The 25,961-nt window shown below is 37.2% G+C and overlaps 1 protein-coding gene across 1 annotated transcript; it reads right to left on the reverse strand.

Annotated features, from left to right (window-relative positions):
• Positions 1-3,100: 3,100 nt before the first annotated feature.
• Positions 3,101-25,291, reverse strand: LOC121998196. Its single transcript, XM_042552991.1, has 4 exons — positions 25,055-25,291; positions 24,914-25,003; positions 3,234-3,260; positions 3,101-3,118 (listed from the first exon to the last, which is right to left on the reverse strand). The coding sequence occupies exons 1-4, from the start codon at positions 25,289-25,291 to the stop codon at positions 3,101-3,103; spliced, it is 372 nt and encodes a 123-aa protein (XP_042408925.1).
• Positions 25,292-25,961: the final 670 nt, after the last annotated feature.

The raw sequence follows: 25,961 nt of genomic DNA on the forward strand, positions 1-25,961 counted from the left end.
GAATAATTCTGGATATCTCTGTCTTATACTGTCCTTTACTAGTGGTACTTCTTTGCTTCTTAGTCTCTTAACTTCTCTGTCAATCATCACTTATATCGCTTTGTACCCATTAGTAGTCCTTGGAAGACTTGTTATAAAGTCCCTGGAGACCATAGGTGCATTACTCACACCAATTGGCATGACTACAAATTCGCAGTGTCCATATCTCGTCCTGGAAACTGTTCTGGGTGTATCACTTCCTTTCACTTCCAACTGATAGTATCCAAAGCATAGGTCTGCTTTAGAGAACACTATTGCCCTCTTTAGCTGATCAAATAGATCATCTATTCTGGAAAGAGAGTAATTGTCCTTAACTGTTACTTTGTTCAGCGCTCTAAAATCTATACACATCCGCATAGATCCGTCTTTCTCCTTAACGAACAACTCTAGAGCTCTCCGGGGTGAATGACTAGGGAGGATGAAACCCTTGTCAAGTAGCTCCTGAAATTGTTCTTGTAACTCTTTTAGCTTTGCTAGAGAAATTCGGTACGGACCTTTTGAAATTGGGTTGGTGTCAGGAACTAATTCAATTTCAAACTCCACTTCTCTGTTGGGAGATAGTTCAGGTAACTCTTCTAGAAATACTTCTGGATATTCACAGACTACCCGAACGTCTTCCTGCTTGGGTCTTTCTTGTTATCATTGTCCTTCTAGTTCTAATTACTTAACTGGGTTTTCTGACTCCCCACTGTCTTGTCCTCTATCTTGACATCTACTTATGCCAAGAAAACACTTGATATCTTTTCTATCCTTTCTAAATATACTTATGTATATGAATAAAGAAAACAGCAAAAACTCTTATCTGACTTAAGCACTTATAAGCAATCACTCTATGCTGCAAAGAATAAAGAAAGCATAAAAGGAAACTTAAATACTTTCTTACTTGAAGACGGCAAGGTTGGTGCCGATGTGTGATGCTGGAGAATGGGAACTGCTCTTATACCAACTGTAATGACCACCCTTCTTAATACTCTACTACTCTCTAAGAGTGACTGTCACTTAACTACTAACTCTACTTAACCGGTATAATTAAAAACCACGAGGAATCCCTATCGAAAAATTTTGACAGAGTCTCCCCTGTACCGGTGACCATAATCATTAATACATAACATAATATACACAACCACAGGCGGCTGGAACATTTATCAAACAACCACGCAGTTTATAAGACACAGCAACTAAAAAAAATAAACTATACTAGCAATAACAAATGAATAAAACTCCAATAGTGGAAAATAACCAAATTAACAATGTGGAATGAATATACAATCTCAAAAGACATAAACCATAAGGTACAACTCAACTATTTCTATCCACTAAACATGAAGACTCAAAACTTCCTACGTCTCCCCATAGTCCTAGCATCACACATCCTTCGTACACCTCCTTGTCGCCTTCCTTTCTATATCTTTTCCTTTCCTGTATCTGCAGTAAGAGGAAATGCAAACTATAAGCAAAATTTGCATAGTAAGCGCTATCTAACTCACAAAAATACGAATATGCATGTATACAGAAAGAACTAGAAACTATATGCTCTAAAAGGAAGTAAAGCATAAACATAACTGCTCATGTCAAATTAATAGCAAAGAATAGCTAAGGAATCTACTCATGTAATTCTAATAGCTAATCATGCTGCTCATCTAATAGGTAAACATGAAAAACTACTCATCTACAAGATAAACATGGTAGAATAAAGAACTAAACTTACTGATTTTTAGAACTATATGAAACTTATTTCATTTGTTCTAAACTTAATCTTTAATACTTTATGTTTATGTAAAACTCGTTTTACTTGTTCAAAAACTTATACTTATAATACTTCAAAATAATAATCAACTTCTTCTTGGGCCTAGGCTTAGTACCATCTTATGCGCGTTCCCTAATAGGTTGGGGTAGCGAGCCACCAAACCTAAAAGAGCAGACCTTGGTCTACCAGGGCCAAGACCTTGGAATTGGACACCTGGATTTGTTTAACGACAACCTTGTGAAGTCGGGTACTAGCCTCTTCTTAAAAGTAAAATACTTATAATCTTAATTACTTCTTCTTTAAATGCCTTGGCATTTTAATAGACACCTTGTGTGCCAAAATCCCTAAAGTCTTGACTTTGGAATTTACTTAAGGCCTTGGCCTTTCTCTTTCTTTTCTTTTTCTTTCTTTTACTTGTTAATACTTCTAAAAGTATTTAATAGGATTCTTATTTTTCCACTAGAATACATGGTCGTTCATGCTTGTTAAAATAGCAAATGAAAACTAAAGGAAACTGCTCATGTGTATCTAGTAGTAAAGGACTAAAAATAGGAATCAATACTGCTCATGTTAAACTGATAGCAAAGAAAAATTGCATGTCTAATAGCAATAGAAAAGAAGTCTGCTCATACTTACAAATAGCTAAGGAAAAGCTAGAAAAGGAAAACTGCACTTCTATTACTTAGAAAAAAATCTGCACTGCTCTTCTTAATAAAAGTCTGCACTGATCTACTTAATAAAAATCTGCACTGCTATTCCTGATAAAAATCTGCACTCTAAAGACTTAATCAAACTTTACTATAATCTTTAAAAACTCCACTATGAGGAGATCTAAACTACATTAAAACTTCCAAATTGATTCCAATTATCTCAGTTTCCCCACTCATCTAATATCAACCACTGCTTTCTAAACTTTCTGTTTCATCATCAACATGATCTATTTATGATTAGAAGGATACTTACTCCAATTATCCTTACTTTTTAAGTCCGTTCCTACTTCAACCAATATGAAGAAGTGATCTAACCGGAATTGTAAACTATGAATATTCAATCCAAATAACTTAAGTGCATATTGGAAAAACATTTGCTTAAGCATCATAAGTTCAGATTCTATTAAATCCATTCAATAGTCTAGGTGATCCACTAAAATGATCCTGCTCCTCTCTACTTGGTCTATCACTGCACAAGCTAAAGTCATTCAACATCTCTCACTTTACACTAAAGAGATTACACCACCTACTTCATCTAAAAATAAACCAAAATCACTGCCGGATCAACCTCCAATTAGCCTAATAAACCAATACTTAATCCAAGTCATTCTATGTTCATTGCCTAATAACAGAACCAAGGGAAACTAAAAGCTTAAAGATAAATCTAACTATATATATATGCATATACTTGGAATAAAAGGCAGTTCAGGTTTTGTACAGCAGCAAAGAAAACTAACTTGAAAGTGAATTTGCACTTGCTTAACCTGCAAATTAAAAAGGATGTTTTAAGCTTCAAGTAAAGCTGTTCAGGCCCGCAGAAATACAAAGAAAGAAAGGCTATTCTAAGCTCTAAATAGAGTTGTTCATGCTTGCTGTAAACACGAATTCTGCACTATACTACTAATACCTAACTGAAGACTAGCATAATGTGTACATAGTATGGAAAGAATATTTATCCCCTCAAGTTAAAAAAACCTGTCCAGATTAGGATAGCTAAAGTAACGATTCTATTGTCATCATAATTAAATCAATATGTAAACAGCTTCTTTGCTTGAGGATTCTTGACCATTGTTCAAACTCTAAAATTGTCTTGTCACAATACCTAACAACCTAGTTGCTGGACAAAAAGATGAAGACTCCAAACATAGCATTCTTCTAAATCCTTTTCATTCTAAGAGGGAAACATTAAAACCCTATCTAACCTCTTCCACATTCTTTTATTTGTCCAGGTATACTTATCCCCAACAAAACCTGCACTAGCAAATCTTGAACACATCACAAATTCCATATCAATTGCATAAATCTGCAGTACATTTACTTACATGCTTTAAGGACTAAGCTACAATCAAGTATCTCACAGCATACTCACCAACATTGTGCCATTGTACACACCTTGCAACCAAACAAAGATTTGCTACTGAAAACCTAGGAAAACATGGTTGTTCTTCATGTATTGTATCATAACATACCATTCTACAAAATCAAACTACATGCTTTAAAGGAAACTAAACTCTTCCTTGTTCCTTGCCCAACACAGGAATCCGAAATCTGTTCGTGTACATCCAAAAGCAATGGAAAACCAAAATCAGCAATGCTACAATATGCAAAAATCTGCACTGCTCCTAAATGCAAAAATCTGCACTACTACAAAAGCTATTCACTCCTTTTCATGCATGCATATAACAAAAGAAATCTAGACTGGAATAAGCTCCAAAGGGGGATGTCCTAAGCTCCAATAGAGTTGTTCATGCTTGCTGTAAACACAAGGGAAATGGGGTTGTTCGTGCCTTTTTTTTTCTTAGCAAATATTAAACTCTGTCTGAAACTTTTGGAACCACTAGGAGGAAACAAAACACTCACTAACCAGCCAAATCCATTAAGCAAAAAAAGCAGTAACACCTCCAACTGAACCTTATCTACTCATGGCATTAAGAAGCACAAAGGAGATACAGAACTTCATCATTCCAATTCGAAACCATCCAGTGATTGAAAAACCATAAGAAATCAAAGCTTCACAGTTCAAATCACAAAACCTCAACAATCACCAAATTAAACTTGCTGAAAACTTAAAACATAAACCTCTACAAAACTGATTCACAACTTAAACTTCTATATATTGCTCTACTGAAAATATAGCAGCCCTAAAGAACCACTGTTAATACACGGCAGAAACAAGGAATCCCAAAACCATATGCTAAATATATAAAGGCTGTCCTGGCTTGACAAAAAAATTAGCAACAAAATAAATACAACTCTTAAGGCATGATGTGAGATAAAAATAGCTTATCAATTCACCTACAAACAAGCCCTAGGGTTTCATGCAAAGCTTCGGGAACAAGGAGAGGAACAAGGAATAGACTTCGAAACTATCCTACTGCAGGTGAGTAGCGACTTACCATGATTCTTGATTTCAAACCGAAGGAGATAACCCCTAGGGTTCGCGGAGAAACTTCAAATTTCAACCCTTCCTCGTGCCCACGAGCTCTCTTCGATGAGGAGACCTCGAATCTGTGAAGAACCCACGGAGAGAAGTGCTCACCGACCGCCAGAGACAAAGCCCTAGCTTCGTTTTCGCCCGAGAAGGAATCGCCGCCGCGAGAGGAGAGGAGAAGAGAAGTTCGGGTGAGAAAAGTTTAGGGTTCGGGAAAAAACTTAAGCCTTTTCTTATAACTAAAATTTTTATTAATTATTATACCTTAAATATTATTCACTCTTTCCTTAATTAACACTAGCCGCCAGCACAGCTGGTCAGGCGGGTTTAGCTCGGGTCAAAGGCCTCTGCTTCGATCCCTCAGCAGCGCACTTTTTATTCCAATTTATTTCTGATTTCTTAACTACTGCTTAAATATAATATTTCTCCTTCTTTAAGAAGAAACGCCCGCTGGAACAGTTGGCTGGCTGGATTCGGTTAAGGCTCGGTTCAAGTCCGAGGTCCACGGTTCGAATCTTGACTTTAACATTTTTTTTGTTGAAACTTCCTTCGTTTAGTAAAAATATCAAACGACCTCCAAAAATTGCATAAAAATACTCTAAAAATCTCTAGAATTTTTCTATAGCATTTTTAAATATTTTTAAATTACTTTTGGGACTCGAAATGGAGAAATTTGGATTGTTACAATTCCCCATACCTTATAAAAAGTTCATCCTCAAACTTAGAATAATTCTGGATATCTCTGTCTTATACTGTCCTTTACTAGTGGTACTTCTTTGCTTCTTAGTCTCTTAACATCTCTGTCCATCATCACTTATATCACTTTGTACCCATTAGTGGTCCTTGGAAGACATGTTATAAAGTCCCTGGAGACCATAGGTGCATTAGTCACACCAATTGGCATGACTACAAATTCGTAGTGTCCATATCTGGTCCTGAAAATTGTTCTGGGTGTATCACTTCCTTTTACTTCCAACTGATAGTACCCAAAGCGCAGGTCTGCTTTAGAGAACACTATTGCCCTCTTTAGCTGACCAAATAGATCATCTATTCTGGAAAGAGAGTACTTGTCCTTAACTGTTACTTTGTTCGGCGATCTAAAATCTATGCACATCCGCATAGATCCGTCTTTCTCCTTAACGAACAACTCTGGAGCTCTCCGGGGTGAATGACTAGGGCGGATGAAACCCTTGTCAAGTAGCTCCTAAAATTGTTCTTGTAACTCTTTTAACTCTGCTAGAGAAATTCGGTACGGAGCTTTTGAAATTGGGTTGGTGTCAGGAACCAATTCAATTTCAAACTCCACTTCTCTGTTGGGAGATAGTTCAGGTAACTCTTCTAGAAATACTTCTGGATATTCACAGACTACCCGAACGTCTTCCTGCTTGGGTCTTTCTTGTTAACATTGTCCTTCTAGTTCTAATTACTTAACTGGGTTTTCTAACTCCCCACTGTCTTGTCCTCTATCTTGACATCTACTTATGCCAAGAAAAGACTTGATATCTTTTCTATCCTTTCTAAATATACTTATGTATATGAATAAAGAAAACAGCAAAAACTCTTATCTGACTTAAGCACTTATAAGCAATCACTCTATGCTGCAAATAATAAAGAAAGCATAAAAGGAAACTTAAATACTTTCTTACTTGAAGACGACAAGGTTGGTGCTGATGTGTGATGCTGGAGAATGGGAACTGCTCTGATACCAACTGTAACGACCACCCTTCTTATTACTCTACTACTCTCTAAGAGTGGTCGTCACTTAACTACTAACTCTACTTAATCGGTATAATTAAAAACCACGTGGAATCCATACCGAAAAATTTCGACAGAGTCTCCCCTGTACCGGTGACCATAATCATTAATACATAACATAATATACACAGCCACAGGCGGCTGGAACATTTATCAAACAACCATGCAGTTTATAATACACAACAACTAAAAAAAATAAACTATTCTAGCAATAACAAATGAATAAAACTCCAATAGTGGAAAATAACCAAACTAACAATGCGGAATGAAAATACAATCTCAAAAGACATAAACCATAAGGTACAACTCAACTATTTCTATCCACTAAAAATGAAAACTCAAAACTTCCCAGGTCTCTCCATAGTCCTGGCATCACACATCCTTCGTACACCTCCTTGTCGCCTTCCTTGCTATATCTTTTCCTTTCCTGTATCTACAGTAAGAGGAAATGTAAACTATAAGCAAAATTTGCTTAGTAAGCGCTATCTAACTCACAAAAATACGAATATGCATGTATACAGGAAGAAATAGAAACTATATGCTCTAAAAGGAAGTAAAGCATAAACATAACTGCTCATGTCAAATTAATAGCAAAGAAAAGCTAAGGAATCTACTCATGTAATTCTAATAGCTAATCATGCTGCTCATCTAATAGGTAAACATGAAAAACTACTCATCTACTAGATAAACATGGTAGAATAAAGAACTAAACTTACTGATTTTTAGAACTATATGAAACTTATTTCATTTGTTCTAAACTTAATCTTTAATACTTTATGTTTATGTAAAACTCGTTTTACTTGTTCAAAAACTTATACTTATAATACTTCAAAATAATAATCAACTTCGTCTTGGGCCTAGGCTTAGTACCATCTTATGCGCGTTCCCTAATAGGTTGGGGTAGCGAGCCACCAATCCTAAAAGAGTAGACCTTGGTCTACCAGGGCCAAGACCTTGAAATTAGACACGTGGATTTGTTTAACGACAACCTTGTGAAGTCGGGTACTAGCCTCTTCTTAAAAGTAAAATACTTATAATCTTAATTACTTCTTCTTTAAATGCCTTGGCATTTTAATAAACACCTTGTGTGCCAAAATCCCTAAAGTCTTGACTTTGGAATTTACTTAAGGCCTTGGCCTTTCTCTTTCTTTTCTTTTTCTTTCTTTTACTTGTTAATACTTCTAAAAGTATTTAATAGGATTCTTATTTTTCCACTAGAATACATGGCTGTTCATGCTTGTTAAAATAGCAAATTAAAACTAAAGGAAACTGCTCATGTGTATCTAGTAGTAAAGGACTAAAAATAGGAATCAATACTACTCATGTTAAACTGATAGCAAAGAAAAATTGCACGTCTAATAGCAATAGAAAAGAAGTCTGCTCATACTTACAAATAGCTAAGGAAAAGCTAGAAAAGGAAAACTGCACTTCTATTACTTAGAAAAAAATCTGCACTGCTCTTCTTAATAAAAGTCTGCACTGATCTACTTAATAAAAATCTGCACTGCTATTCCTGATAAAAATTTGCACTCTAAAGACTTAATCAAACTTCACTATAATCTTTTAAAATTGCACTATGAGGAGATCTAAACTACATTAAAACTTCCAAAATGATTCCAATTATCTCAGTTTCCCCACTCATCTAATATCAACCACTGCTTTCTAAACTTTCTGTTTCATCATCAACATGATCTATTTATGATTAGAAGGATACATACTCCAATTTTCCTTACTTTTTAAGTCTGTTCCTACTTCAACCAATATGAAGAAGTGATCTAACTGGAATTGTAAACTTTGAATATTCAATCCAAATAACTTAAGTGCATATTGGAAAAACATTTGCTTAAGCATCATAAGTTCAGATTTTATTAAATCCATTCAATAGTTTAGGTGATCCACTAAAACGATCCTGCTCCTCTCTACTTGGTCTATCACTGCACAAGCTAAAGTCATTCAACATCTCTCACCTTACACTAAAGAGATTACACCACCTACTTCATCTAAAAATAAACCAAAATCACTGTCGGATCAACCTCCAATTAGCCTAATAAACCAATACTTAATCCAAGCCATTCTATGTTCATTGCCTAATAACAGAACCAGGGAAACTAAAAGCTTAAAGATAAATCTAACTATATATATATATACTTCGAATAAAAGGCAGTTCGGGTTTTGTAAAGCAGCAAAGAAAACTAACTTGAAACTGAATTTGCACTTGCTTAACCTGCAAATTGAAAGGGTTGTTTTAAGCTTCAAGTAAAGTTGTTCAGGCCCGCAGAAATACAAAGAAAGAAAGGCTATTCTTAGCTCTAAATAGAGTTGTTCATGCTTGCTGTAAACACGAATTCTGCACTATACTACTAATACCTAACTGAAGACTAGCATAATGTGTACATAGTATGGAAAGAATATTTTTCCCCTCAAGTTAGAAAAACCTGTACAACCTAGGATAGCTAAACTAACGATTTTATTGTCATCATAATTAAATCGTTATGTAACCAGCTTCTTTGCTTGAGGATTCTTGCCCATTGTTCAAACACTAAAATTGTCTTGTCACAATACCTAACAACCTAGTTGCTGGACAAAAAGATGAAGACTCCAAACATAGCATTCTTCTAAATCCTTTTCATTCTAAGAGGGAAACATTAAAACCCTATCTAACCTCTTTCACATTCTTTTATATGTCCAGGTATACTTATCCCCAACAAAACCTACACTAGCAAATCTTGAACACATCACAAATTCCAAATCAATTGCATAAATCTACAGTACATTTACTTACATGCTTTAAGGACTAAGCTACAATCAAGTATCTCACAGCATATTCACCAACATTGTGCCATTGTACACACCTTGCAACCAAATAAAGATTTGCTACTGAAAACCTATGAAAACATGGATGTTCTTCATGTATTGTATCATAACATACCATTCTACAAAATCAAACTACATGCTTTAAAGGAAACTAAACTCTTCCTTGTTCCTTGCCCAACACAGGAATCCGAAATCTGTTCGTGCACATCCAAAAGCAATGGAAAACCAAAATCTGCAATGCTACAATATGCAAAAATCTGCACTGCTCCTAAATGCAAAAATCTGCACTACTACAAAAGCTATTCACTCCTTTTCATGCATGCATATAACAAAAGAAATCCGGACTGGAATAAGCTCCAAAGGGGGTTGTCCTAAGCTCCAAAAGAGCTGTTCATGCTTGCTGTAAACACAAGGGAAATGGGGTTGTTCGTGCCCTTTTTTTTTTTCTTAGCAAATATTAAACTCTGTCCGAAACTTTTGGAACCACTAGGAGGAAACAAAACACTCACTAACCAGCCAAATCCATTAAGCAAAAACAGCAGTAACATCTCCAACTGAACCTTATCTACTCATGGCATTAAGAAGCACAAAGGAGAAACAGAACTTCATCGTTCCAATTCGAAACCATCCAGTGATTACAAAACCATAAGAAATCAAAGCTTCATAGTTCAAATCGCAAAACCTCAACAATCACCAAATTAAACTTGCTGAAAACTTAAAACATAAACCTCTACAAAAACTGATTCACAACTTGAACTTCTATATATTGCTCTACTGAAAATATAGCAGCCCTAAAGAACCACTGTTAATACACGGCAGAAACAAGGAATCCCAAAACCGTATGCTAAATATATAAGGGTTGTCCTGGCTTGACAAAAAGATTAGCAACAAAATAAATACAACTCTTAAGGCATGCTGTGAGATAAAAATAGCTTATCAATTCACCTACAAACAAGCCCTAGGGTTTCATGCAAAGCTTCGGGAACAAGGACAGGAACAAGGAATAGACTTTGAAACTATCCTACTGCAGGTGAGTAGCAACTTACCATGATTCTTGAATTCAAACCGAAGGAGATAACCCCTAGGGTTCGCGGAGAAACTTCAAATTTCAACCCTTCCTCGTGCCCACGAGCTCTCTTCGACGAGGAGACCTCGAATCTGTGAAGAACCCACGGAGAGAAGTGCTCGCCGGCCTCGTGAGAAGAAGCCCTAGCTTCGTTTTCACCCGAGAAGGAATCGTCGTCGCGAGAGGAGAGGAGAAGAGAAGTTCGGGTGAGAAAATTTTAGGGTTCGGGAAAAAACTTAAGTCTTTTCTTATAACTAATATTTTTATTAATTACTACACAATTAACACCAGCCGCCAGCACAGCTGGTCAGGCGGGTTTTGCTTGGGTCAAAGGCCTCGGCTTCGATCCCTCAGCCGCGCACTTTTTATTCCAATTTATTTTCGATTTCTTAACTACTGCTTAAATATAATATTTCTCCTTCTTTAAGAAGAAACGCCCGCTGGAACAGTTGGCTGGCTGGATTCGGTTAAAGCTCAGTTCAAGTCCGAAGTCCACGGTTCGAATCACGACTTTAATATTTTTTTGTCGAAACTTCTTTCGTTTAGTAAAAATACCAATCGACCTCCAAAAATTGCATAAAAATACTCTAAAAAATTCTAAAAATCTCTAGAATTTTTCTATAGCATTTTTAAATATTTTTAAATTACTTTTGGGACTCGAAATAGAGAAATTTGGATTGTTACAATTACTGTTGAAACCCCAAGGTTGTTTTGATGTGATCAAACAAGTTAGGTCCTATGGTTTTTTATCCCTGTATCTAAGTGTGCAGGAGCTAAGAAGCATAGGAAGTCGAGTGGAAGACGCGGCTAGTGAGAAGAACGACACAGGAGAGAGTCGACGGGTTCGGTGGTCTGAGGGATGAGGCACCACGGAAGAGTACACCGGTGGACGAGAAGAACGTGCATGACATTCGAGGAACGAGAAGCTAGAGCGAAAGCCTGCTCGAGGAGAAGCCTGAAATTGGATTCGGGTGAGCTTTATTTCGGTTGGCCGAAATCACCCAAGCGAGCTGAGCCGGAGTGAAAGACCCGAAGTGAGGCGAGCAGCACCGGAGCAGAGAGCCCAGATCGAAAAAGTCAACTTTATTGACTTTAAGGGTCTAGGCGCCCGGACCCATTCTGGGCGCCCAAACCAGTCAGGGCGCCCGGAGTGATTCCGAGCGCCCGGAACCCGATCCTATCCAGATCATGTTTGACCTGATCCGTTATGGAGGGGATAAAGTTTTATCCCCCTCTATGTGTCTGCAACCCTTCCAGGCACCCCGACCAAGGCTATAAATATAGCCTTGGTCCAAGAAACTACAATCAACAAGCAATTTCATTTACAATACTTGTGCGCTTTCCATTTTTTTAGGTTCTTCATTTTTTTTGCTTTCACTATTGTAAGAGGCTTCTCCGCCTGAAGGATTATTTTAGTGTGCTTCATTTTCTTAGATTAACAACCTCCTTAGTTGTAACCAAATAAATCCCTTGAGCCTCTATTTTTTTTATTTCTTGTTTTAATTAGTTTTATGCTAGTGTTCTATTAAAGTCCAAGAAGGGTTTATTTTTGAATTTTTATAGGGCTATTCAACCCCCCTTCTAGCCGGCCCAACGGTCCCAACAAGTGGTATCATAGCCAAGATGATTCAGGAGGACTAACCGTCGATCAAAGCAAAGACGATGGTCAGACCAAGTATATACTCGCCGAAGTTCGAGGGAGAATTCGCTAGCTGGAAAAAGCGAATGCAGGTATTCTTTAAACCTGACTTTGAATTACTTTTAATAATGAAGTTTGGTTTTGTAGCACCCGAAGGTAAGGAAAAATACCAATAGATGAAGAAAGAGCAGGCCAATTACGTGGCAAACGGCAAAGCAGAATTCCATCTGCTGAGCATCCTTCCTATTAGAGTGTATACTAAAAGCCTATTTTTTGTAAATATTTATTTTGAAATAAAGAATCACATTGGTCAAATGTCTATATTTATATGCTAAGTGTAGTTGTTTAATTAATTTATATTGTAGATAACATGGTGTGCGGTGTCACACACAGAAGATCATGTTATCAGTTCCTTATAAGTTATAAATAGTAGCTCACGACTAAGATGAATAGGAACAAACCATTGGAATAGTCATACTGTAATTTGGTATTAGTTTATCTTGACTATAAAATTACACTAGTACACTCGGTGTGATTTAGTTTGATAAATCAATAGGCCCGATAAGTTGGGAAATAATATTATTTATAGTGTGTGTTGTTAATTATAGAAGGAAATTGTGTCCTAGCGATCTAGGTTGATAATGTCCCCAAGAAGAGCTCATAAGGATTGTCATGTAAACCCTGCAGGTGGACTTAGTCCGACATGACAATAAGGTTGAGTGGTACTACTCTTGGAGCTAAATATTAATTAAGTGAGTTGTCAGTAACTCATTTAATTAGTGGGCATTTGATACCTTAAACACAGGAAAATTAACACACTCATGATAAGAAGGAGCCCAAAATGTAATTTGGGATTGATGTAGTAGTTCAATGATAGCTATTTAGTGGTATGAGTTATTATTGATGAATTGAGTTGGGTGTTCGGGCGAACACAGGAAGCTTAAGTTCATCGGGAGACCATAACCAATTCTTCCTCTCTGTCCCTATTGTAGCCTCTTATATAAAGCCTTATATGCACCCAAAGCCTAACCTCTTAGCCCATGCTAGGAGTCGGCCCCTATCCTTGCTTGGAGCCCAAGCAAGGGGTCAGTCAAGCCAAGCTTGGAGCTAAGGCTAGGGCCGACCAAGCCTTGCTTGGTGCCCAAGCAAGGGGTCGGCCAAGTGTGAAAGGGAAGAGGGATTTTATTAAAAATAAAATTTTGATAAAATCTTTCCTTTTATGTTTTTATCCACATGGTTTTAAAAGAGAGTTTTTAATTTTAAGATCTTTCCGTTTATAGATTTTCTACAAAAGATTAAAAGAGAGATTAGATATCTTTCCTTATTTGCAGATATCTATAATGATAAGAGAAAGATTTTAATTTTTAATAAAACTTTCCTTTTTTGTAACCATGATATAAAAGGAGTTTTATTTTTAAATCTTATCTTTTATAGATATCCATAAAAGGATTTAAAAGAGAGAGATTTTAATTTATAAAATATTCCTTTTATAGCTAACCACAAAAGGGATTTTTAAAAGAGAGATTTTAATTTTTGTTTAAAATCTTTTCTTGTTTGTTTAAACATGGTGTGGCCGACCATAGAGAGGAATAAAAGGAAGTTTTATTTTTTGTTATAAAACTTCCCTTTTTGGATTCACCAAGGATTATAAAAGAGAGGGAGGGTGCCTTCATGGCACACACAACCTATTCTATTGTTCCTCTCTTCCATCCTTGGTGGTCGGCCCTTCCTCTTCTCTTTCTCTTCTTCTTTGTGGTCGGCGGCATCATCTCTTGTGGAGCTCTTGGTGGTCGATTGCTTGGAGGTGAAGAAGTAGAGAAAGGAGGTATTTTTTTTCTAGCATCCCTTGGAGCATTGTGGTGGTCGCCAAAACATGGAAGCAAGGAAGGCCTTGGTGGATTTCTTCTTGGTAGATCGTCGCCTACACGATGCCCAAGAGAAGAAGAGAAATACAATAGAAGATCAAGAGGTTTTTGTTAACAAAGAAAGGTATAACTAGTTGTCTTGTTCCGCATCATACTAGTTTTCTTTGTACAAATTTTGAATTACCAAACACAAGAGGCTAACGATTCTAGGCAATCGAATTTATGTTTCGATTTTGTGTTTCTTTTATTTTTCGATCTTGTGATTCGATTGTTCGTAATGGTTAAACCTAGGGTTACTATAAGGAGATTAAATATTGAATTTTGTTGAAAGGCTTTGTCTAGGAAGTAGTGGATGATCTCATACCCAAGAAGTCTAGTGTCTCGCCATGTTTAACCTGGAAGTCGATCTTTGAAATAAATATTTAATCAACTTTGTAACATGGGTGGATTTGGATCAATAATGTTAAGCATCATTTGCGATCCAAGTCAAAACCTCTAAGAACAAATAAGTTGAATTTAGAATTAATAATGTTAAGTTCTGTTTGTGATTCCAAATTTAATTTCTAAAGAACACAATAGGTTGTTAGGAAAGGCTCGGGACTTGTACAAAATTTTTGTACAGGGGAACCAGTACGATATTCCGAGTAGCAACCAACAATTGGTATCAGAGCTAGGATATTGCCTCTGTGTGTTTAGTTTTTCAGTTTAATTATGTACATGTCATGCATATTTTAGGCATGATAATAGTAGGATGTGCAAATAGATTAACTCTGTGGTTACAGGCATCCTAGATCCAACTATTATGGCCCTAATGTGTTTGTGTGTGATTGGACCCTCAGACATATCGAGGGCATTTTATGTGTGTGCATGATTGTATGTATTAAATACAGCATGAGTTGTATTAGTTTTAGGATTTTTACTTTTTGTTCGATCTAGATTACATGTACATTCCTTCGTGGAATATAGGATCGATAAATGTAAAATTCTATTTTTGTCGCGGATCGTATCCTTTCAAGGTGTGGTGCTATTTGAGGACCAGAGGCGCAGCGGAAAAACAAGCAAGATAGATGTGGCAACTAGACCCGATTGCGGTGGCTAAAGATGGCAGCAGCTAGGGTTGGCAGCACACGGAGGACAGTGATAGAAGAGATCATAATAGTTGGATAATTATTTTTCCATATTTATTGCTTTTATTTGCTGTGATATGTGTGCATGATAAAATCCTCATCTCAAATAACTAAGTGGGAGAGGGATTAGTAAATAAATTCCACGGTCTCCATTACTGGTTTGTAAGTGATGCGACAAACTTGCGCATTGGCTCTGAGTGCCTCCCTCCACATCGGATGGGTTTGTTTGCGGATCGCTAGATCAAACTTCCTTTATGGATGGTTATAGGAAATTATTTAGGAGCATGTAATCTTCTCCAACTGAAGGGGCACAATCCTATTTAATGGACTAAGTATCAAGTAATGGTATACACTTAGGCGCATTTAATAGTATCCTCCCCAATGGAGTCACTGCTATTATTTGTGTGGCCAAAGGAATACCAACTATTAATTTTATTTGTCATAAAGTTATGATGACAATAATAAAATTAATGGGTAAAACCTCCTCTTACAAATATTTGATTTTGTATACGTCCACACTAACGTGGCATACAAAATTCACGGTGTTTTGAGGTGTTGGTGAATTTAAATAATATTGTTTGAGGATTCAATATTATTCTAAATTCTAAAGTCTTGACTAGAACTTATTTTGTGATTCTTAGGATGACTTTCAACCCACTGGATATTATTCTGAAAGAGAACAAACTTACTGGTCCAAATTACATAGATTGGAAAAGAAACATGGATATTGTCCTAACTGCTGAAGGTTATAAGTTTGTACTATTTGAGGTTTGCCCTAATGTGCCTAATAGTGATTCTAGTGAAGAGGAGATTGAGTATCATAAGAAATGGGTGAAGGCATATGAGATGGTGTGGTGTTAAATTATGGCTTCAATGTCAAATATGCTGCAACATCAGCATTAGGACTTGCCAACTGCCTATGACATGATGAACAATCTCAAGGAACTCTTCGGACACCATAATCGGGCTGCTAGGCAAGAGATAATGAAAAAATTAATGACAGCCACCATGTCAGAAGGGACACCTGTAAGGGATCATATCCTAAAGATGATGGCTTACTTGAATGAGATACAAATCCTTGGAGCTGAAATCGATGGGGAAACCAGGTCGATATTATTCTCCAAATGCTACCCCAAAAGTTTTGAGCAGTTCTACCTGAACTACAATATGAATAAAAGGATTTATTTATTAGCAGAACTACTGACAAAACTTCAGGCAGCAGAAGGGCTATTTCGTCATAATTCTCAAATTCACTTTGCTGAAAATGTTTCTACTTCTAAGTCGAAAGTCAAAAGAAGAATAAGAAACAAGCTGACTCGGCAAAGAAAGTGAAACAATCTCTAGGTACTCGACTTAAAGCAGGAGTAAAGAAGCCGAAGGGCAAGTGCTTTATTTGCAAGCAGTCTGGACATTGGAAGGCGGACTGTCCTCATAGGAAAGAGAACAATAAAAGTATATCTTATTCTCTTGTAGTTGAAACATGTTTAGCGGTGTTATCTACCAGTACCTGGTGTGTAGATACAGGAGCCACTGATCATGTCTGCAATACATTGTAGGGGTTCCAGGAAACTCGACGGCTATATGAGGGAGAGATAACCGTCTACATGGGCAATGCTACGAAAGTGGTGGTTGTTGCAGTGGAAGACATCTACTTATCATTTGATAGGAATAGAACTTTGATTTTGAGAAATTGTCTTTATGTACCAAGTTTTAAAAAGAATTTAATTTCAGTTTCTAAACTATTTTTGGATGGATATACTGTTTCTTTTGATGACAAAGTGGTTGTTAAGAAAAATAGGGTAATTATCTGTTCTGCTACATTAGTTGGCAATTTGTATACTCTAAATCCGATAACTGCCACAAAGTAACAAATGGAAATTAATAACACATCCTCTAATTCTAATAAGAGAAAGGAACCTTCAAATATGAACCAAACATATCTTTGGCATCTAAGACTTTGTCATATTAACTTGAGTAGGATTCAAAGGCTAATAGCCGATGAACTTTTGGGTTCATTAGTGTTGGAAAACTTTCCAACTTGTGAATCTTGCTTGGAAGGAAAAATGACCAAGAGACCTCTTAAGGCCAAGGGGTATAGAGCAAAAGATGTGTTGAAATTGGTTTATTCTGATTTATGTGGACCTATGACTATCCAGGCGAGAGGTGGTTTCGAATATTTCATCTCTTTCATAGATGACTATTCGAGATATGGATACATTTACTTGTTGCGCCACAGTCTAAGTGTTTTGATAAGTTCAAAGAGTACAAGGGTGATGTGGAGAAACGTCACGGTAAAAGTATCAAGACACTACGGTCTGATCGTGGTGGCGAGTACCTCAAAGGTGAGTTTAGGAATTACTTATCAAAGGTTAGGATTTAATCCCAATTGTCTGCACTTGGTACACCCCAACAGAATGGTGTGGCAGAATAAAGGAATAGGACTCTTATGGAAATGGTTAGATCGATGATGAGTTATTCAAAATTACCAAATTCATTCTGGGGATATGCTTTAGAAACGGCACTGCACATTTTGAACTTGGTACCTTTTAAATCAGTACCCTCTACTCCCATGGAATTATGGAATGGGCCTAAGCCTAGTCTGAGTCATATTCGAATATAGAGTAGTCTAGCATATGTGCTGAAGGGAGATACTGATAAGTTGGAATCTCGTACAGAAGTACGCTTGTTTATAAGTTATCCCAAAAAGGTGGTTTGTTTTATAGTCCTAAAGATCCAAAAGTTATTGTTAGTATGAATGCTCGATTTTTAGAAGAGGAGTATGTAATGAATCATAAGCCCATGAGTGAAATTGTTCTAGAAGAAATGAGAGAGGGAACGCCTACTTTAGTACTAACAGTGCAAGATGAAATATCACAAGAAACTGTAACACGTATCACAAATGATACACAACCACAGACAGTGTCTCGTCGTAGTGGGAGGGTTGTGAGGCAATCTAAAAGATTCATATTTTTGGGAGAGTCTTCGGACTTGATCCCAGGTAAATATGAACCTGATCCCCGAACATATGACGAAGCACTCCAAGATAAAGATGCAGCATCTTGGCAAAGAGCAATGAATTCAGGAATAGAATCTATGTATTCTAACAAAGTCTGGGAGCTAGTAGAACTATCAAATAGTGTAAAATCTATTGGATGTAAATGGATCTACAAAAGTAAAAGAGGGGTAGACGGGAAGGTGGAAACCTTCAAAGCAAGGCTTGTTGCGAAAGGGTATACTCAAAAAGAGGAAATCGATTATGAGAAAACCTTTTCACCAGTAGTTATGCTTAAGTCTATCTGGATACTCTTATCTATTACTGCTCATATGGATTATGAGGTTTGGCAAATGGATGTCAAGACAGCTTTTCTTAACGAAAGTCTTAAAGAAAACATCCATATGAAGCAACCAGAGGGGTTTATTGCAAAAGGCAAAGGACATCTAGTATGTAAGCTCAATCAGTCTATTTATGGACTGAAGCAAGCATCAAGGTCTTGGAACATCTGGTTTAATGAAGTAATCCAGTCATATGGATTTATTCAGTGTCCGGATGAGTCTTGTGTATACAAGAAGTGTGATGGAAACGTGGTGGTATTTCTTGTACTACACGTAGATGACATTTTGTTAGTTGGAAACAATATCAAAGTGTTGTCGGAAGTAAGGGTATAGTTGTCCAAACAATTCGATATGAAGGACTTGGGAGAATGTGCACATATTCTCGGGATCAAAGTAATAAGAGATCGCAAGAAAAGAATGTTGTGATTATCCCAAGCTTCATATATCGATACGATCCTAGCTCATTTTAGCATGCAAGTCTACATCAAGCTATGTGTTTACTTTAGGAGGTGGAGCCATAGCATGGAGGAGTGTTAAGCAGAAATACGTTTCAGACTCAACCATGGAAGCTGAGTATATAGCAGCCTCTGAGGCAGCCAAAGAAGCTATATGGCTCAAGAACTTTTTGATGGACTTAGATGTGATTCCTGGTTTACCCAAAATCATCACAATTTATTGTGATAATAGTGGTGCAGTAGCAAACTCGAAAGAACCACGAGCCCATAAGGCGAGTAAACACATTGAGCATAAGTACCACCTAATACGAGACATCGTAAAGCAAGGAGAAGTTGTTGTCGCCAACATTACATCAGCAGATAACCTGGCAAATCCTTTCACTAAGGCCCTTCCGGCAAAAGCTTTTGATCGGCATGTTGAGGGGATGGGGATCAGATGTATGGCAGCGTTTATGACAACATTGTCTTTTAGTATAAGTGGGAGATTGTTAGAGTGTATACTAAAAGCCCCTAGCTTTTTGTAAACATTTATTTTGAAATAAAGAATCACATTGGTCAAATGTCTACATTTATATGCTAAGTGTAGTTATTCAATTAATTTATATTGTAGATAACATGGTGTGTGGTGTCACACACAGAAGATCATGTTATCAGTTCCTTATAAGTTATAAATAGTAGCTCACGACTAAGATGGATAGGAACAAACCATTGGAATAGTTGTAGTGTAATTTGGTATTAGTTTATCTTGACTATAAAATTACACTAGTACACTCTGAGTGTATTGAGCAGGATCATTTGAGGTAGTTTTTTTTATACTGACTACATAAAAGAACAAGACCTCTGTTATTATGAAAGTGTGTGCTCTTAATCCCGATATAATAGCAAGCACATATATTTAGTATTTATGTCTTTGATTTATCAAAAGTTGCGATTTAGTTCGATAAATCAATAAGCCCGATAAGTAGAGAAATAATATTATTTATAGTGTGTGTTGTTAATTATAGAAGGAAACTGTGTCCTAGCGATCTAGGTTGATAATGTCCCCAAGAGGAGCTCATGAGGATTGTCATGTAAACTCTGCAGGTGGACTTAGTCCGACATGACAATAAGGTTGAGTGGTACTACTCTTGGAGCTAGATATTAATTAAGTGAGTTGTCAGTAACTCATTTAATTAGTGGACATTCGATATCTTAAACACAGGGAGATTAACACACTCATGATAAGACGAAGCCCAAAATATAATTTGGGATTGGTGTGGTAGTGCAATGATAGCTCTTTAGTGGTATGAGTTATTATAGATGAACATGAGTGGGGTGTTCGGGGCGAACACGGGAAGCTCAAGTTCATCAGGAGACCATAACCAATTCCTCCTCTCGGTCCCTATTGTAGCATCTTATATAAAGCCTTATATCTATCCAAAGCCTAGCATCTTAGCCCATGCTAGGAGTCGGCCCCTATCCTTGCTTGGAGCCCAAGCAAGGGGTCGGCCAAGCCAAGCTTGCAGCTAAGGCTAGGGCTGGCCAAGCTTGCAGCTAAGGCTAGGGCTGGCCAAGCAAGGGGCCGACCAAGTGTGAAAGGGAAGAGGGATTTTATTAAAAATAAAATTTTGATAAAATCTTTCCTTTTATGTTTTAATCCACATGGTTTTAAAAGAGAGTTTTTAATTTTAAGATCTTTCCTTTTATAGATTTTCTACAAAGGATTAAAAGAGAGATTAGATATCTTTCCTTATTTGTAGATATCTATAATGATAAGAGAAAGATTTTAATTTTTTAAGAAAACTTTCCTTTTTTGTAACCATGATATAAAAGGAGTTTTATTTTTAAATCTTATGTTTTATACATATCCATAAAAGGATTTAAAAGAGACAGATTTTAATTTATAAAATATTCCTTTTATAGCTAACCACAAAAGGGATTTTTAAAAGAGAGATTTTAATTTTTGCTTAAAATCTTTCCTTGTTTGTTTAAACATGGTGTGGTCGGCCATAGAGAGGAATAAAATGAAGTTTTACTTTTTGTTATAAAACTTTCCTTTTTTGGATTCACCAAGGATTATAAAAGAGAGGGAGGGAGTGCCTTCATGACACACACAACCTATTCTATTGTTCCTCTCTTCCATCCTTGGTGGCCGACCCTTCCTCTTCTCTTTCTCTTCTTCTTTGTGGTCGGCGACAACATCTCTTGTGGAGCTCTTGGTGGCTGGTTGCTTCGAGGTGAAGAATTAGAGAAAGGAGACATTGGTTTCTAGCATCCCTTGGAGTATTGTGGTGGTGGCCGAAACTTGGAAGCAAGGAAGGCTTTGGTGGATTTCTTCTTGGTAGATCATTGTCCACACGACGTCCAAGAGAAGGAGAGGAATACAATAGAAGATCAAGAGGTTTTTGTTAACAAAGAAAGGTATATCTAGTTGTCTTGTTCCTCATCATACTAGTTTTCTTTGTACGGATTTTGAATTACCAAACACAAGAGGCTAACGATTCTAGGCAATCGAATTTATGTTTTGATTTTGTGTTTCTTTTGTTTTTCGATCTTGTGATTCGATTGTTCTTAATGGTTAAATCTAGGGTTACTATAAGGAGATTAAATATTGAATTTCATTGAACGGCTTTGTCTAGAAAGTGGTGGATGATCTCATACCCAAGAAGGTCTAGTGCCTCACCATGTTTAACCTGGAAGCCGATCTTTGAAATAAATATTTAATCAACTTTGTAACATGGGTGGATTTAGATCAATAATGTTAAGCATTGTTTGCGATCCAAGTCAAAACCTCTAAGAATAGATAAGTTGAATTTGGAATCAATAATCTTAAGTTCTGTTTGAGATTCCAAATTTAATTTCTAAAGAACACAATATGTTGTTAGGAAAGGTTCGAGACTTGTACAAAATTTTTGTACAGGGGAACCAATCCGATGTTTCGAGTAGGCCGACTAAAGAGCAGTACAATATCAGTGGACGAAGAAAGAGCAGGCTGACTACGTGGCAAACGGTAAAGCAGAATTTCATCTGCTGAGCATCCTTCTGCCACAAGAAGTCAACCAGATTGGTGCCTACAACTTAGCAAAGGAGCTTTGGGAGAAGTTCCTTGAGCTACACGAAGGCACGTCTGAGGCCAAGCTCGCGAGACGAGACTTACTCCGCAACCAGTTGACGAACCTATAGCTTGAAGAAGACGAAACGATTGCACATCTTCACTCGAGAACTAGGGAGCTCATCACCGGACTTTCGAATCTCGGATAAAAGGTAAGTAACCGAGATTCTCTAAGGTACACTCTTAATGCATTCCCTAGGAATACCAAATGGCCATCATTAATAGATGCCTTCTATATCTCTAAAGACTTAGAATCTGTTACCTTAGAAGAATTCTTTTCGACTTTTGAAGTGCATCAATCGAGATGTGCAAGTACGAAGGAGCCAAAGCACAACATTGTCCTCAAGGTAACAAGAGACAAACATGAGTCAGAATCTTCTCTCGACGACGAGGAAATGGTGATGATGGTAAGATGTTTTAAAAAGTTATGTAAATCAAGAAAAACTAACCATCCACAGGATAGAAAGAAAAGGATGATTAGATGCTACCACTGCAATGAAGAAGGGCACGTCAAGGACAACTACCCCAAGCTAAGGAACAAGGATAAGGATAAAGGAAAGAAACCTATCCAAACGAACAAGTACAAGACTCTAAAGGCGACGTGGGATGATACGTCGTCCGAATCAGAAGTCGAGGCTTTCTTCCGACTTGCATTAATGGCAAGTCATCAAGAAGATGAACACGAAGCAAGCTCATCTGAAATGAGAATCGAGAGCATCGATGAAGGGGGAGCTACATCGAAAGAAAGCAGCAGTTCAGGGGGAGCTATGGATAACAAGGTCGACAAGATAAGTCAGGTACGATCTCTCCCACCTGACAAGTTGTTTAAGTTTGTAAAATTATTAACTAAAGATTGTTGCAAACTTGAAAAAGAAATTAAAATTTTAAAATTAATTTTAGCAAAATCTTTCTCATTAGAAGAGTTTGACAAAATAAAATTTAGAAAATGAAATTTTGTAAAAAGAAATAAGTAACTTGAAAAACCATACATGTTCATATAATGCAAGTTTTAGGAAATTCAATAACCTAAATTGGTATTTTAGATATCATAAAGAACAAATTAGAAATATTTTAAAGAAATATATCCCTAAGAAATACCTAATCAATCCAGTTGGTTGGAACCTATATTGGGTTCCTAAGTCTTGCCTAACTTGAACCTTATTTAGACTTAGAGCTTTCAGCGATAAAATTAAACGTTTAATTTCCTTATGTGGTTTTGTCTAGAAGTAGTTGATGATCCAATAACCAAGAAGGCATAGTGCCTCGCCACAGCTTGGAAGCCAAATATTGAAATAAAATGTTTAATTGACTAACTGATAAAACATTAAATTGAAATTAGATAATGCTTTAAAATGTTTTTCAAGCATTTTTTTCTGTACATGGAAATTTCTTAAAATAGTTACAAATTTTTTTTGGAAAATCCTCAAATTTTTCAAATTTGGTTAACTTAAAAACTTGTTTGCCTTTTGCAAATTTGTTTAACTTAGGATTTTTTTTACTGGTAAAACTTAAGAAAATTTTTATTTTATAAACTTTGCTTTATCAAACTTTATTTTTATGGTGCACAATTTTTTTCTCTGCTTGAAATTTTCTTACTTAGAAATTTTTTTCTGCAACACTTAAATACTCTAAAAATTAGTGCCAAATTTTTTATATCAAAATAATTTTCAAAAAAAAAAATCTAAAGTTTTCCAAAATTGTTACCCTTAGATTTTTCTTTATACCCCATTTTTATGTGATCAAAGGGGAAGAAAGAAAAGATTAAGTCTAGGGGTAGGTAGATAATTTATTTTTTTAAATTTTTGCACTTTATTACAGAATTTATTGTTTTAAATTTATGTCTGTTTACCCTATCTTAACTTGGGTTGCTCACATCAAAAAGGGGAAGATTGTTGGAACCCCAAGGTTGTTTTGATGTGATCAAACAAGTTAAGTTAGGTCCTGTGGATTTTGATCCCTGTGTCTAAGTGTGCAAGAGCATAGGAGCACAGGAAGTCGAGTCGAAGACGTGGCTAGCGAGAAAGATGGCACGGGAGAGAGCCGACGGGCTCCGTGCGTCTAAGGGACGAGGCGCTGCGGAAGAGTACACCGGTGGATGAGAAGAACATACGTGACATTCAAGGGACGAAAGCCGGAGCAGAAGCCTGCGCGAGGAGAAGGCCGAAATTGGGTTCGAGTGGGCCTTATTCTGATTGGACGAAATCACCCAAGCGAGCAGAGCCATAGAGGAAGACCCGGACCGAGGCAAGCAGCACCGAAGCAGAGAGCTCGGACCGAAAAAGCCAACTTTGTTAACTTTATGGGTCTGGGCGCCCGGACCCATTCAGGGTGCCCGAACTAGTCCGGGCGCCGGGAGTGATTCTGGGCTCCCGGAACTCGATCCTATCCAGATTACATTTAACCGTGATCTGTTGCGGAGGGGATAAAGTTTTATCCCCCTCCAGGCGCTTGGAACCCTTCCAGGCGCTTGGAACCCTTCCAGGCGCCTCGACCAAGGCTATAAATATAGCCTTGGTCCAAAAAGCTACAATCAACAAGCAATTTCATTTACAACACTTGTGCACTTTCTATTTTTATTTAGCTTTTTCATTTTGTGCTTTCACTACTATAAGAGGCTTCTCCACCTGAAGGAGTATTTTAGTGGGTTTCATTTCCTTGGATTAACAACCTCCTCGGTTGTAACCAAGTAAATCCCTTGAGCCTCTTTTTTTTTGTTTATTTCTTGTTTTAATTAGTTTTATGCAAGTGTTCTTTTAAAGTCCAAGAAGGGTTTGTTTTTGAATTTTTGCAAGGCTATTCAACCCCCCCCCTTCTAGCCAGCCCAACGGTCCCAACAATTACGTCTCGATTCTCCACCTCCTGTCCAATCGCGTGGAGGTCGTTGAGGAGTTCTTGGATGCGTGCGTGCAATTGACTTGCCGATTCACCATCCTGTAAATTTATGTTATAAAGTTTATTCAAAATTAAATCGTGCTTACATACTTTCATATCAGAGGTGCCTTCGTGCATCTTGATTAGCTTCTCCCACAAATCTTTGGCACTTGCGAACGAACCAACTCGGTTCTGCTCCTCCTTTGTTAGCCCACATTGAAGAGTATATGTAGCTTTGGTGTTGGCCTCAACCTTCTTTATTAGACTTGCATCCCAGTTCTTGCATGAAACTAGTTTCCCCAAGCCGTCGAGTGGGAGTGAGATGCCAGTTTTGATGATCATCCACATCTCTAACTGGGTTTGGAGGTAGGACTCCATTCGTCCCTTCTAGTAGCCGAAGTCTTCGCCAGAGAAGAGCGGCGGGCAAGTTGTGTTGTAGCCTTCTTGATGGGCCATTGTAGCAGAAAAATCTCACACACAAAAAATGAGTAAACTTGTTCTAAGACTTGGTCTTGAATTAGTAGTGTGGGATTAAGAAAAAATAAACTCGAGGATGGTTGCACTAACTTCGAGAAACGAGAAAACTCGATCAATAAAACAAATTGGAAGGCGGTAATTTTACCAATTCTGATTGACTTCAAAAATTTTAAAATTACCATGAAAAAATTACTTGAATGGTGGTTTCACCAATTCAAAGTGACCCCGCTCTAATACCAATTGTAGGATCGAAAGCGCTAGAGGGGGGATGAATAGCGCTCGTGGCTTTCATGTTTGTTTTTAAAACTATCGAGTAATACGCAGTGGAAATAAACGAAACAATGGAAACACAAAGATTTGCTTGGTTCGGAGCCTGTGGCGACTCCTACTCCAAGGCCCGTGATCGTTGATCGCTTTCGGTGGGCAATCACTATAAGTTTAGAAATTCTTTACAATTTACGTAAGATTGCACAAAAGGAGTCTAGCTTCTTGAATCCCAGTCAGGACCCTAGGTTTTCCATAGAGGACCTACACTAATCCT

This window comes from Zingiber officinale, chromosome 1A (genome assembly GCF_018446385.1).
Source record: "Zingiber officinale cultivar Zhangliang chromosome 1A, Zo_v1.1, whole genome shotgun sequence".
NCBI lineage: Eukaryota > Viridiplantae > Streptophyta > Magnoliopsida > Zingiberales > Zingiberaceae > Zingiber > Zingiber officinale.

Coding starts and splice junctions, on each gene's coding strand:
- LOC121998196 (XM_042552991.1), bottom strand. CDS start 25,291: ATGTGGATGATCATCAAAACTGGCATCTCACTCCCACTCGACGGCTTG. Junction 25,004..25,054: donor AAGGCACCTCTGATATGAAA/GTATGTAAGCAC, acceptor ATAAATTTACAG/GATGGTGAATCGGCAAGTCA. Junction 3,261..24,913: donor AGGAGGTGGAGAATCGAGAC/GTAATTGTTGGG, acceptor TTTAATTTGCAG/GTTAAGCAAGTGCAAATTCA.